At 30.8% G+C, this 12,718-nt stretch overlaps 1 protein-coding gene and 1 non-coding gene across 2 annotated transcripts; both read left to right on the top strand.

Moving 5' to 3' along the window:
* The first annotated feature begins 2,835 nt into the window (after positions 1–2,835).
* LOC112710271 (uncharacterized) lies at positions 2,836–6,639 on the top strand. Its single transcript, XR_011865912.1, has 2 exons — positions 2,836–3,478; positions 6,312–6,639. It is a non-coding gene; the product is annotated as an uncharacterized protein (transcript).
* A 3,596-nt stretch (positions 6,640–10,235) lies between these two features.
* Positions 10,236–11,665, top strand: LOC112710261 (uncharacterized). Its single transcript, XM_025762424.3, has 2 exons — positions 10,236–10,892; positions 10,976–11,665. Exons 1-2 carry the CDS (start codon positions 10,497–10,499, stop codon positions 11,279–11,281), a joined length of 702 nt encoding a protein of 233 aa, XP_025618209.1. The 5' UTR covers positions 10,236–10,496; the 3' UTR covers positions 11,282–11,665.
* The last annotated feature ends 1,053 nt before the right edge of the window (positions 11,666–12,718 follow it).

The following is a 12,718-nucleotide window of genomic DNA, read 5'->3' as shown; positions in this document are numbered from 1 at the left end:
TAATCCTATTCTTAGCACCATGAAAGAAAATGACGAGTTAAATTAGTATTAATTCAAATGTAAAACAATTATAAAAGAAATCAACTTGTGTTGATTAAGTGGTTAGAGTGTTGATTGAGTGGTCAGTTCACTCGTTTGCTTAAGTAAGTGTCGGAGATTCGAATTCGACTTTATATATATGCAGTAATTCATTGATCAGCAACAAAGTCTTAAAATAAAGCTTAGACTTAAACGAATTAGTCATTGACCTGTCAGACACAATAATATTGTGAGACACCAAAAAAAAAGTTATAAAAGAAAATATTGGTGACTTTAACACTTAATTTTAGTATATTGGAGTGGGTCTAATATGATACTTCAAAGACAGAATGTCATGGCCCTTGAAACTGTCACACACGACAACTCTTGTATGATTCTGATAATTACAAGACTATACCATTCATCAATCCAACACTCTTAAGTCTTAATATAACGTGAATGACAACCCCTTCTCTCTTTGAAGCAATCCAAGAACAATCACAAACTCTTCAAATTGAAACATTATTAGTTTAATTTTTCATCAGTTTTCAACATGCCTTTGGAAATTTATGAGGAACAGCAAAATATAAAAAAACAAATAAAGATGTAGCCGGCTTTGCACATACATATATATAGAATAAGATCTGAATAATGAAAATCAGATGAGGATCTTATTGGGCAGAAGAATGGCTGGAGAAAAGTTATGGGAATACAGACATATATATGTAATTGATTTGAAAGGTGAGGATTCTTGAATTATATATATATATATATATATCAATATATGGCGTATGTATCATGAATGAATCATGACATATGAGCAAGGAGGGCATGATCGTAGCCTCCACCACCTCCATATCCAAACTAAATTAAAAGAAGTAGAAAGGACAAACCCACAAATGGGGTACTAACATGTGCACATTATGAGAAAAATGACACAAGACAAGACTCCTCCTTCTCAATCAGATGTTGACATACATCCCTTATTTTACCTTCATTTTATATTTTATATGTATTCCACCAATTATTATAAAACAAAAGGAATATATGGTTAGACATAAAAATAAAAAGATATATATATATATATATATATATATATATATATATATATATATTATATATGTACCGAATAATAATTAATTATTGTCTAATATATATGTGTTTGTATTTGATTTTTGAGAAGAGCTAGCTATATATCTAAAAAAGAATCTTACGTCGAATGACCACCAACACGTGAAAAAGATTCTTATAATATCTTAAGCTTTTTTACCATATAAATTGATTTTTGCAGTAATGACTTTTTTTTTTTAATTTTGTAGCTCATTAATTATTAGGTTAATGCTTTTGCTGAGAATCGACTAATTGGAAAGGAGTATCTGCATGCAGAAGGTTTTAACCGGCAAAAAAGTCGAGTAAAGTGCTATTAAATGAACCAAGTTAGGTTGGTCTAGTTGTTAGCTCACTAGTCCGCTAGTCCGCTTAAGCAAGTGTCGGGGTTCGAATCCCGCCTTATGCATGCAGCAATCTATTGGTCAACGGCAAACCTTAAATAAAGCTCAGTACCACAGCAGATTAGGCCTTGGCCTGCCCGAGTTGGAGAATACCGTGAAAAATAAAAAAAAAGTGTTATTAAATGAAGTGTCACAGAATAAAATTGTCGAAATACGAACTCTTAAACACAGGATGAATACTTAAGAAAGAATGTCACATCGAAAAATCAACACTCAAAAAAAAAAATTATAAGATTTTAAACTTTTTCACTGTATGAATTAATTTTCGTGGTAACAATTCTCCAAAATTTGATATCTGATTGTATAAGGTGCTTGGTTTAGGAGGGATAGGTGAGCTATCAATTCTGGAAGACAATTGGAGGGCTATAAGGACAAGCATTCCCTCCTTCACTTCCCATTTTAAGTTTTGTCCGTTTCTCAATCCGAGGGAGCCACATAGCTGTACTCACACACACACACATACACACTTGCCTTTACTTATGACTTATTATTTATCACTTTCAATTCAAAAGAAACACATACATAACATGATCATCTTTGTGCAAGTCCATTTCCAGCTCTTTATTTCTATGCCATTATACCCAACAATCAAAAGAATATCAAACCATCATGTGTTTTAATAAATAGCAATTAAAATGCTTTTTTTGGGCAAATAAAATATTAAAATATTATTTTTTCCCCTCTTATATAGAACACTAAGGTAGAGTTTCTTTTATTTGTTTCATAAATATTATTTATACTCTTTATTCATAAAGTTTAAAAATTATGATATTCATAAATATTGTGGACTACAATAATCATCAGGTAGTTCTCTTTTTGAAGACCACAACGAGTCAAATTAAGTTAGTCGAGTCCTATTAATATCGGACTAGTCAAATAGTCAAATAATCTTGAAGTTTAGATTAAAATAAATAAAAGAGACCATATCATTATTGTCTTTTAAATTGAATTAATTAAGAATAAAGTGACAGCTTAATTTTTGAAAACATTTTGTAGTGGACAAATCTGCATTAGAAGAATGAAAACGACTTTGTTAAATAAACAATGATTTTTACGAAGAATATGAATAATAGATTTTAAAATTAGTCCAATAAAATAAAAACATATTACATCTCAAATTAACTGTCTAAATCTTAATATTAAAATAACCATCCGCACAATTGAATATCAGATATATCTATTATTCATATTATTTAATATTTTCATTCTTTATTTATACTTTTTCGAATGAAAATTATTAAATAAATTTCTGATTGTTTTGATTGGAGATATTAAATAAAAATAATAAAGAAAAGAAAAAAAAAATCTCCTATTCCGTGAGTAGCTAAACAAAGGTATGTATATAGGTGTGCATAAAGCACAGTAATGGTTCCTCGTGTCGAAATACATGAGCACGAAAAGGTAGGTACAAACATGGCTACTGATTCTTGATATACACATAAACATAAACAATCAATCACGTTCCAATTTTTTGATCTCTGAATCTGAGCCACAGAGGCAGTGCTTTAACCTTTAAAGTTGCCCCCTTTTACCCCCCTCTACTCCTTAATTTCCATTTATAAGATCTAGCTAGGGTTAGGGTTATCCTTTGTCCACTAATAACAACCGACATATATGTCTGTTATTGTTTTCAAGGCTCTGCCCTAATCTAGAAAGAGAACAAGTTAATTCAACTTGTTGGGGCAATCAAGCATGAAAAAGCGGCAAGTGGTGATGGTGAGAAGAGATGCTTCTGCTTCGGATAATAACAACAATAATAATAATAATAATGTTGTTAAGTACGGAGAGTGTTTGAAGAATCATGCTGCCAATAGCGGTGGATATGCCGTGGATGGTTGCAGAGAGTTCATGGCCAGCGCCGCCGAGGGAACCACCGGGGCTCTTACCTGCGCCGCTTGTGGCTGCCATAGAAACTTCCATAGAAGAAAGGAACTAGCTGCACCATCCAGGTAGCTGCTACCTCCTTTCTTTCTTTCTTAACAGACATGGATACTTCAATTCTACTTAGCTTCTAAAATTGTTTGAAACTACTACTGCTTCAGTTATCTAGTTTTTTTTTTATTATTATTATTATTATTATTATTCAATTGTGGGGATTCTTGTTTTGTTATTGTTAAAAGAGGGGTTTGATTTATTGATGGGGCTCATCAATGTGTAGAGTTCCATTTTGCTTTGTTGTATGTTGAAATTTTAATACAAAAGTGTGGGTTTATTTTTAGGCAGGACTATTATTATGATAAAACAAATTAAATATATATGGTGGGGATCCTAGATTCTTAGGGGAAATGTTACTTTAAGTAGCCATCATTTTGTACTTCTATTCACGCTTTTGTCCTAAAGTAAGAACAAATAATTAACATTACCAGAGTAATTAGTGAAGTGAATCATAACTTTGCGTTATTGTTTTGCTGCAGAGACTTAACTTTTAAAGCAGTTATTAATCATTGACTCAATATCAGAGACTTTAAATTATGAGAAAACGATCGATCAACAACTTGATCCTTTATCCCAATTCCCAAATAAAGTAGACAATTTAGGGTATGGCTAAAATAGATCTACACATTAATTCACGCTTTAAATTTTCTTATGTATGTATATTTGTCTTGGTATGATAGTTAACCCGTCCTGCTTTCATATTAATTAATTGTACCAGAGGCCTATATGTTCAGATCTAAAACTCTTATTAGTAACCACTCTTATGAAGACAAATTTTAGCTGAGAATTATTATATAATTTGGTTTAATATAATATATATTTCAATATTTTAGTTAACATTTTTACGTAAAAAAATTTATATGAATATCTAACTATTTATATGTCAAAATTAGAGTGAATGGTGAAAATTACAGAGGATAAAGCACACAAGGCTCTAACCTTACTCTAATCAAATGCTTTGTATACCTATTTCTTTCTTATCGTATTTATCTATTTGTTTCATACTTTTGATGTATGTAGAAGTAGAATTACGGTTTAATTTACCGTTTAGTAACTAATTTAAACTTGAATCTACTTGTAAAACTATATTCATTCTCATTTCTAAGTACTCTAGAATAACAATTCCTAGTTTCTTACCTTCATCAATTTTTTAACTCTACAGAAAAAAAAGTTGTTACATTACATTATGAGATAGCACAATGTCTATCTAATTATCAGAAAAAAAAAAGAGACTTTAATTATATTGAAATTAGAGATATGATTATTTATGTGTCTTTTTCTATATGTTTAAATTTTTAAAAGTAGTATTATAATAATATGTAAAAAAATATTTGCACACCAATATTAAACACTAAAATTAGTCATTATATATTTATAAATATCTAATTTAATTTATTTTTAATGTATATTTTATATTTTAATATGTATTTTGCTCTAATAGTAATTTTGATAACATGTACGCATAACATGGTTATATAACTTAAAAATTTAGAATTTTATTTTTTGATCCAAAAGAAAAAATTTGACATGATATAGTATTAAAAGCTTTTTTGTATTATTGTTTACTACTGAGGGAGCTGCCTGCAATTTTCTTTGTATTGATCCATTAGAGTGATAGAAAAACTGCGTGCAGTGCTAAAGATGATATGAACAGTTTACACTGCCATTATCATGGATCAGCTGAAAAGAAAGAAAGAAATATATATATACACATGTATGTGTGGATAGGAATGGTAAAAGTTAAAATGTACAGAGTACTTGTTCAATTGTAGTGTGCATAGTATTATTAGAATGATTCTATTCTTTTGATGGTTCAATTGTTTCTATTGTATATAGTATATAATTGCACGCGTCCTATAACTTTTGTACGTGATTTTTCAACTCTAAAGAGTAAAGACTGAGCTATATGATAAGCACGCACGTACTCACACCAGTAGTGTTGCATATGCATATACCTTGAGACTCATCACAAAAGTAGTGTGTATGGTTTAGTTAGGAATTTGGACCACAAGAGCAATTACACACTGCCTAACCAACCAAAATCTATACATATGCATGCTTCTCCATTCTTGGTGCATCTTCACGCTATGTTCTATTCAATCATATCTTCAATATTATTGGATCAACCTTCAATTTTAGTTAGGTACATGAATTAATGTTCCAAAAAAATGAAGAAATTGATGGAAACTTATTTTCAGCTAAATATATATTAATCACTAATGAAATATTTGTTCAGAATTTGATTAATTATCATACTTATACTTATGAGAAGGCATATTAGATCTCTGGATATGCACTGTTTATTCTACAATGCCTGTTTGAACAAAAAAAAAGTTATGTGGTCAATCTTTCATTGACAACATAAAAGATTAGTTTATATTAATTTAAATATAAGATAAATATGAAAAATGTTGGTTAAACACATTTTTTTTTATCAAAGGCTCCCAATTAATTAGTGTATAAGTATATATTAGTAGTCTACGTACATAATTAGAATTAGTTTATACAGTTGACTGAATTTAACTACTCTAACTTTAACCGTATCAGTACACTACTCTACCGTAATAATAAAGGTGTAAATACTAAGTCTAAGTTACTCAGCACTTTTATTTATAAGACTCAAATTCACATATTTTATGGAAAAAAAAAACTTTTCAAGTTACTTTATTTTAACCAACCAGCCAACTATATTAGAAGTGTGTGAGACTGTATATATATTATATATATATATAAATATATAATATTTTATTTAGTGATTAATTATTTAGTATACATATAATATTAATATATTAATATATATGATGATCTGGCATATTGAAGCTAATTTGAAAATATAATTTGATGTAGACAAAATATATGGGAGACATAGGCAATCACTTAGTCACTATAGAAGCTTGGGATTGGTATATATTGTAGGGACCGTGAAGAATGCGTGGGAAGATAGAAAGGATGATTAAATCAACAAGAACAATGCATGTGAGCCCATAATTAAGTATAAGAACATGGTTGGCGATATATGGCTGGCTTTCAAATATATAATTGTATGTCTATGCTTTTATTTGTCTCGGATAGGGTTTGATAAGAGTGCATGTCTTTCTTTTGCCTCCTTCCCCTACCTAGCTAACTCATCATAATTATATTTTTAATGCAATATCCCTTCTAAATTAATTAATAATTCAATCTGACGACGAATATTCTCATGCCAATGAATCTCATGAAAAGCATACAAATCCCCTATCTGGATTTTATTTGCTTTATAGTCTATACCATATATATATATATATATATATATATATATATATATATATATATATATATATATATATATATATATATATATATGCTTCTATCTCCACTATATTATGTCTCTTGTATATGTATATATTTCCATAATAGAAGAAACAATAATGACAACCACAAGCTAAGTGATTATTGAGTCAAGTGGTACCCTTTTTTTATATTGTTTATATCAAGATAAATGACAGCTCCCCGGCCTCCATATGAAATTGATTATTGTATCAATTTGATTTCATATAGTTGACTTTGGTTAAACTTGATGAGTTATTGGTATCAATGTAATTTAATTTATTATGTATCTATTGATTTACATTTTTAATATTTTTACTTTTTAGAAGAGATAACTATTACACATGCTCCTCACGTGATCTTAGATATTTATTTATAATTATCTAATCACAATTTATTCTTTTATTGGTGTGATAATACATAATTAAATGTGTAAATATATTTAACTACTTAGTGAATTGATAAGAAACAAACGCTGAAACTGACGTTTGGGTAATATTGATAACACTATTAAAAATATAATCGTTCATGTGTCTTCTCTTATCAATTTAATTTTTTTTAAAAAAATAATTTATGATATAATATCTGAATTTTTATGATAGATCTTTATTAGTCTAAGAGAAAAAAATTTTAAAATAAGTATGACAAAAAAAGAAAAATAATGCCTATACAAAAATTTACGTAAATCTAAAAGAAATTCTTGCATGAAAAACGTGTTAAAATTAGAATTATAGAAAATTTTAAGGACTAACACTTTCATTAAAATTTAGCTATTTTTTAACTATTAAAAAAAAGTGTATAATTTCAGATAATTAAAACTATTAATAATGACTAACTAATGATTATAAATCATAAAATGTGTTGGTCTCCTAATCCTGCTGTTATAATTATTCATATGTCTTCCTCTACCAATATAAATTAAAAAAAAATAGTTTGAGGACGATAGCATATTCCTTTACGCATAGTATTGATCAAAGTTGAAAGGAAAAACTTGGAATATAGAGATTATGTATTTAAGCGAGTGATGATGTGGTAATTGATGAGAAAGAAATTGAAATGTATGTAGGAATGAGGACAATATCATGTGATGGTGGCCTGGTGATGAATGCGTGATGTAGCACATGAAATAAACAGTGAAGTTTGCTGTGTTATACTGTTTATTACATAAGGAATCTGATGGGGCCTTAGGGTGTTTTTTACATAGGGAGGGGATTGGCCTATATATATGTTGAAGGCTTAGTGTCTTTAATTTTCACTGTTTGGAGCTTGGAGTGTTTGAGGCCAACTTTGTCCGTTGCCAAATTCCCCTTAACACCATTATTTATGTTTCGTACGGACATCAAATTCTATCATATCATATCACAATAATTGCACCATCGCAATAATAATAATCACTGCAGCCCGCTGCAGAATGAATGAATGAATGTTACAATAACGCCATTATTCATTCTGCAGCTTGGCTTAAAATAGCAAAAGGCGGCCATGGATTCAGTTACTACTCACTGTCACAATTTCAAATCATCAACAGCCTAATATATATATGCCTTAGGTAGGTACTTCTCGATCTTAAGCCCAATTCAGATATAATAGGTATATATGTATGATTGATTAGAAATAACTCAGTATTCAAACAAATATCCTTTGTCGCTTACCTAACTATTTTAACCTTATTTATTTATTCAGAATAAATACATTATCCCTAGTTGCAAATAATGATCAACATAACAAATATTTGTCTAATAAAATATATTATGTGTACAACAAATATATTTTAGGAATAATATGTTATTATTATTATTCTATATATATATTTAAGAAATAAAAAACTGTAGATTTTTATAGGTTTAATATATAATACCTATTAATATTCACTGATCCGGTGATGCCTTTACTGCAACACAATTGGTATGCCAAGTGTGGAAGAAACATTTATTTATTTTTTGAAATTGAACATTATTGCTTCCTCCCTTTTTATAATATTCGTTTACTAATTTAACCTACTATCATTAAATTTACAAAGGATGCATAAAGTTTTCAAGTATATTTTTTACTCGATATTAACTATTAAGCATACTAAAAATAAAAGATATTAACATAAAAAATCAGTTACTAAATGCAAATGTTCTACTAAATATTTTTAGGGAAAGTACGAGAAGCCAATGGAATATTTGTATAATGTGTACAATGGAGGTTTATGGAATATTAGAGATATAACTATTAGTGTTATCTTTTTCCATCAATTGAATCTTTTGGAATTAGTGGTATCATGACATGGTATTAGAGTGCTAGTTCTGAAAGGTCAAGAATTCGATTCTTGGTGAACTCCAAAATCAGTTTAAAAGAAGAAGATGAGTGTTAGGGACAGCACTTTTGTTAAATTCTGGCCAGCACTTAACCATCAAAAGTAAATTGAATGATTCTACACTATTAGATGCAATTTCATACCATTAAAAATATTATTGATGGCTAATTAATAGCTAAAAACCACAAAATCTGCTGACCTACTCCCAACAAGTTAGATTGGCTATCTTGGATGCCCCTACTCCCAACAAGTTGCTGGTCAGGATCGTAAAACTATCACTCTTTGGTCATAAGGATAATCGTTTTTATCTTATTAGTAATGGCATAACCAGAAGGGGAGTAGGGGAGACAGGGTTACGCAAGTCATTTCATGAAGAAAAAGCTTATATAATATATAGTAGTATTTAAAGTTCATAAAAAATGAAAAAAAAAAAAAAAGTAGAATGTAAAACTTTATATCATAATCCCAACAAGTAGTTAATCATACAAATAAGTATGCATTTATATTCTTACCGAATAACATGTACATTGGTTCATATTATTTTAATAACAATATGACATTTTTAATGAAAATCAACCTTTATGACTTCATTCCCAAAGTAATTTTTCAATTCAGTAATTTTTTTGTCTCAAAAATCATCCACAATCTTTTTCCTTTTTCTTCTATGATTTCAACACCTTGAACAAAAGGAGAAAGAAAGGGGGGACGGGGAAGACCTCTACAAAAAGTTTATCAAAAATAAAATATGATAAGTATTAAAGAGTCAGTAGAATTTGTGATTTGTAACTATTAATTAGTTATTATTAGTGTTTTTAATGGTGTGACTCAACTTTTTTTTTATGATTAGACGCCGGCCAAATTTTAATAAAAATGCTGAACCATAGACTTTTTCATAAAATATTTTGTTCTAGTCTTGTGTAGAGTTAAAATGTTTGTAACGTGAAAAAGAAGTGTGTGATAAAAAATTTTGGTAAGTGCACTAAAGGAGAGTTGCAGTAAAAGAGAGCTTTTATTCGTATAAAACATATAAATCATTTTTATTATTTAAAATCAAATTTAAAAAATTCATATTCTTTCAGTTAACTCCTCTCTCTTCCTAACATTATTGCTGATGTGATGATACAATATGAAATGAATAGATGGAGCAAAAATTCTTGTTGGTTAAGGTAGAAATTCTGGTGTTTATCATTGGGCCTAGGTAGTTTGAAATGGGCCAAACGGGGCCGTATTATCCGCAACAAGCTGATAGAGTCTGTATGAATGACCAAAAAGCTAGAGTCTTGTAGTTGTAGGAAAATCACTTGAAGAGTGAAGAGTTAGAGCCTTGACTTTTTTCTCAACGTGTCTGAAATAAAGAAAACAAGAAAACTGCAAGAAATTTAGTTAGGGTTTAGCTTAAACCTCAAGAACCAGAACCCTCAACCATGGAGGAAACCACCGCGCCGGAAGAACAGCTCCCGGAGAAAAACACATCCTCCTCCTCCTCCTCCTCCGCTGAAGAAATGGACGTGGACAGCCCCAAAGCAGAGGCCAAAGCGGACGACAAGTCTAAACAGAGTCGTGGTCGCGAGGAAGATGATAAGGTCCAGCCAGGCGACGACAAAGCTACTGATTCGAAGAAGCAGAAGGTAGATGACAGAAAGGGGAAAGCCAAAGTTGATGAACAAAGTGAAGAGAAGAAGAAGGAGAAAAAGAAGAAGAAGGATATACCAACCGGTCCAGTGAAACTGGGTTACAGGACCTTCGATTCTTCGGTGGACATGTTCGATTACTTCTACAACTTTCTTCATTTCTGGCCCCTTAATGTCAACGTCAACAAGGTTCAATTCCCAATTCCTCTTTTCTTAAGAAGAAAATGGATTATTAATGTCTAAAATGATGTGTTGATGTAATTGTGTGGCAGTATGAACATGAAATGTTGCTGGAATTGGTGAAGGGATACAAGCATGCTGATCGGAAGATGGGCGTGGGAGTCCGGTCCTTCCAAGTGCGCATGCACCCCACGTGGATGGGCAGGTGCTTCGTCCTCATCAGGGAGGATGGATCTGAGGAAGATTTTCGCTTCCGCAAATGTGTGCATAGTATTCTTCCATTGCCGGATGAGATGCTTCCGCAACCTGGAGTGGACACCTACTTACGCAGCAGAAGTAAGTACTCCAAACAGGGAGGGCCTGCCGCTGCCGCTGCCGCTGCCGGATCAGGAAACTGATTTCTCAGAGATCTTCACTCTTCGCTGTGTTGTGCATACTTCCTCTTAACTGTAAAACTGCACAATCCACATTTTTTACTCTCTATTACATTTGATACTCATATTCCTTACTTCACCCAAGTTCAACCAAATTTTGGTTTTTGTTACTGTCAACTTCCATTTGTATCATATTCCCAAATGCTAGACCTTTTGAATGCCTGGGAAATTGGAACAGTATCATTTTTTCTTTGAAAAATTCTAGTTGGCACGGCCATATTTTTTTAGATTTCACAAGTGGAGCAGGGTACATTGCAGACATGAATGTTATTTCAGAATGAATACCAAACATAAATACACAATGTACTTAATAGGAATGCTATAATTTGTTTGATACTTTAGTTGGAATTTACTGGTAACTTGGTAAGTGGTCGACTTATAAACCGCTGGTGTGTGAATGTGATATGGTTCAATTTCATTTTAGGTATTTTGCCTTTGTTTATCGTCTTCGTATTTCGGACTTCATGCATCTTTAATAAAGGATGATGAGTAATTATTTTCCTTATTCCTTTATCAATCTTGGAGGTTTTTTTTAGAGAAAAGGGGGGGGGGGGGGGTGTTGTCTTTTTTTTTTGGTAATACGGGGGGTGTTGTCTTTATTCAATGTTTTTTTTTTTGCTCGATCTTTATTCAATGTTAGAGTATGGTCACAAACTTGTAATGGCTTCCCAAATTTGGGTCTATGTTGACCTACATTGGAGCCCATTAGGATTTGGGCTGGCTACAAATTGTGCACTATCGATGGGTTCAAACACGTAGCCCAAAATAAAAATGAAGGTTAAATTCCAACTATTTCATTTTGAAGAGCCCATTAAGTTTCAGCTGGTAATGCATTAAGCATAGACGAACCATTAAGCCACGACCAAAAAAAAATAACCATTAATCAGCAGCCTCTTCACTCTTTGATTATACTTTCATTCTGGCAAAGTATAAAATGGCTATTAGCATTTAATAGCCCACTTCTCTTGATAATAAAGAGATGTAATGAAAATAAATTAAACAATCAATTACTCTATTATGGATTGAGAGTAACTCCCACCATTGAAAACTAACCATCAAAGTTCATTTCATAACAGAAACAGAAAAATGATTAGCCTTTTTTATGAATCCGTTACATCTTATCCTCTCTACGGAGATAATACTAACTATTATAATGGGTTCATTTCTTTCGCCTACAATTAAAATATCAAACAAATAAATAAATTTCAATAAAAAAAATAAAAGGAAACTACTAATTGATTGCTACTGGTCTCGAATAGTGATAATTAATTAGAACATAGGAAGTTGGCAGGGTAGTCAATGATTGTGATTTATTTCAAATGTATGTAGTCTATTGCTTAAATGAAACAGAAAACGTGTAGAAGCAACCATACATACATGCTCAGGAAGTAGAGTGAATTA

Source organism: Arachis hypogaea, chromosome 1, assembly GCF_003086295.3.
Source record: "Arachis hypogaea cultivar Tifrunner chromosome 1, arahy.Tifrunner.gnm2.J5K5, whole genome shotgun sequence".
Classification (NCBI taxonomy): Eukaryota; Viridiplantae; Streptophyta; class Magnoliopsida; order Fabales; family Fabaceae; genus Arachis; species Arachis hypogaea.
This window is presented reverse-complemented; position numbering and strand designations above follow the sequence as displayed.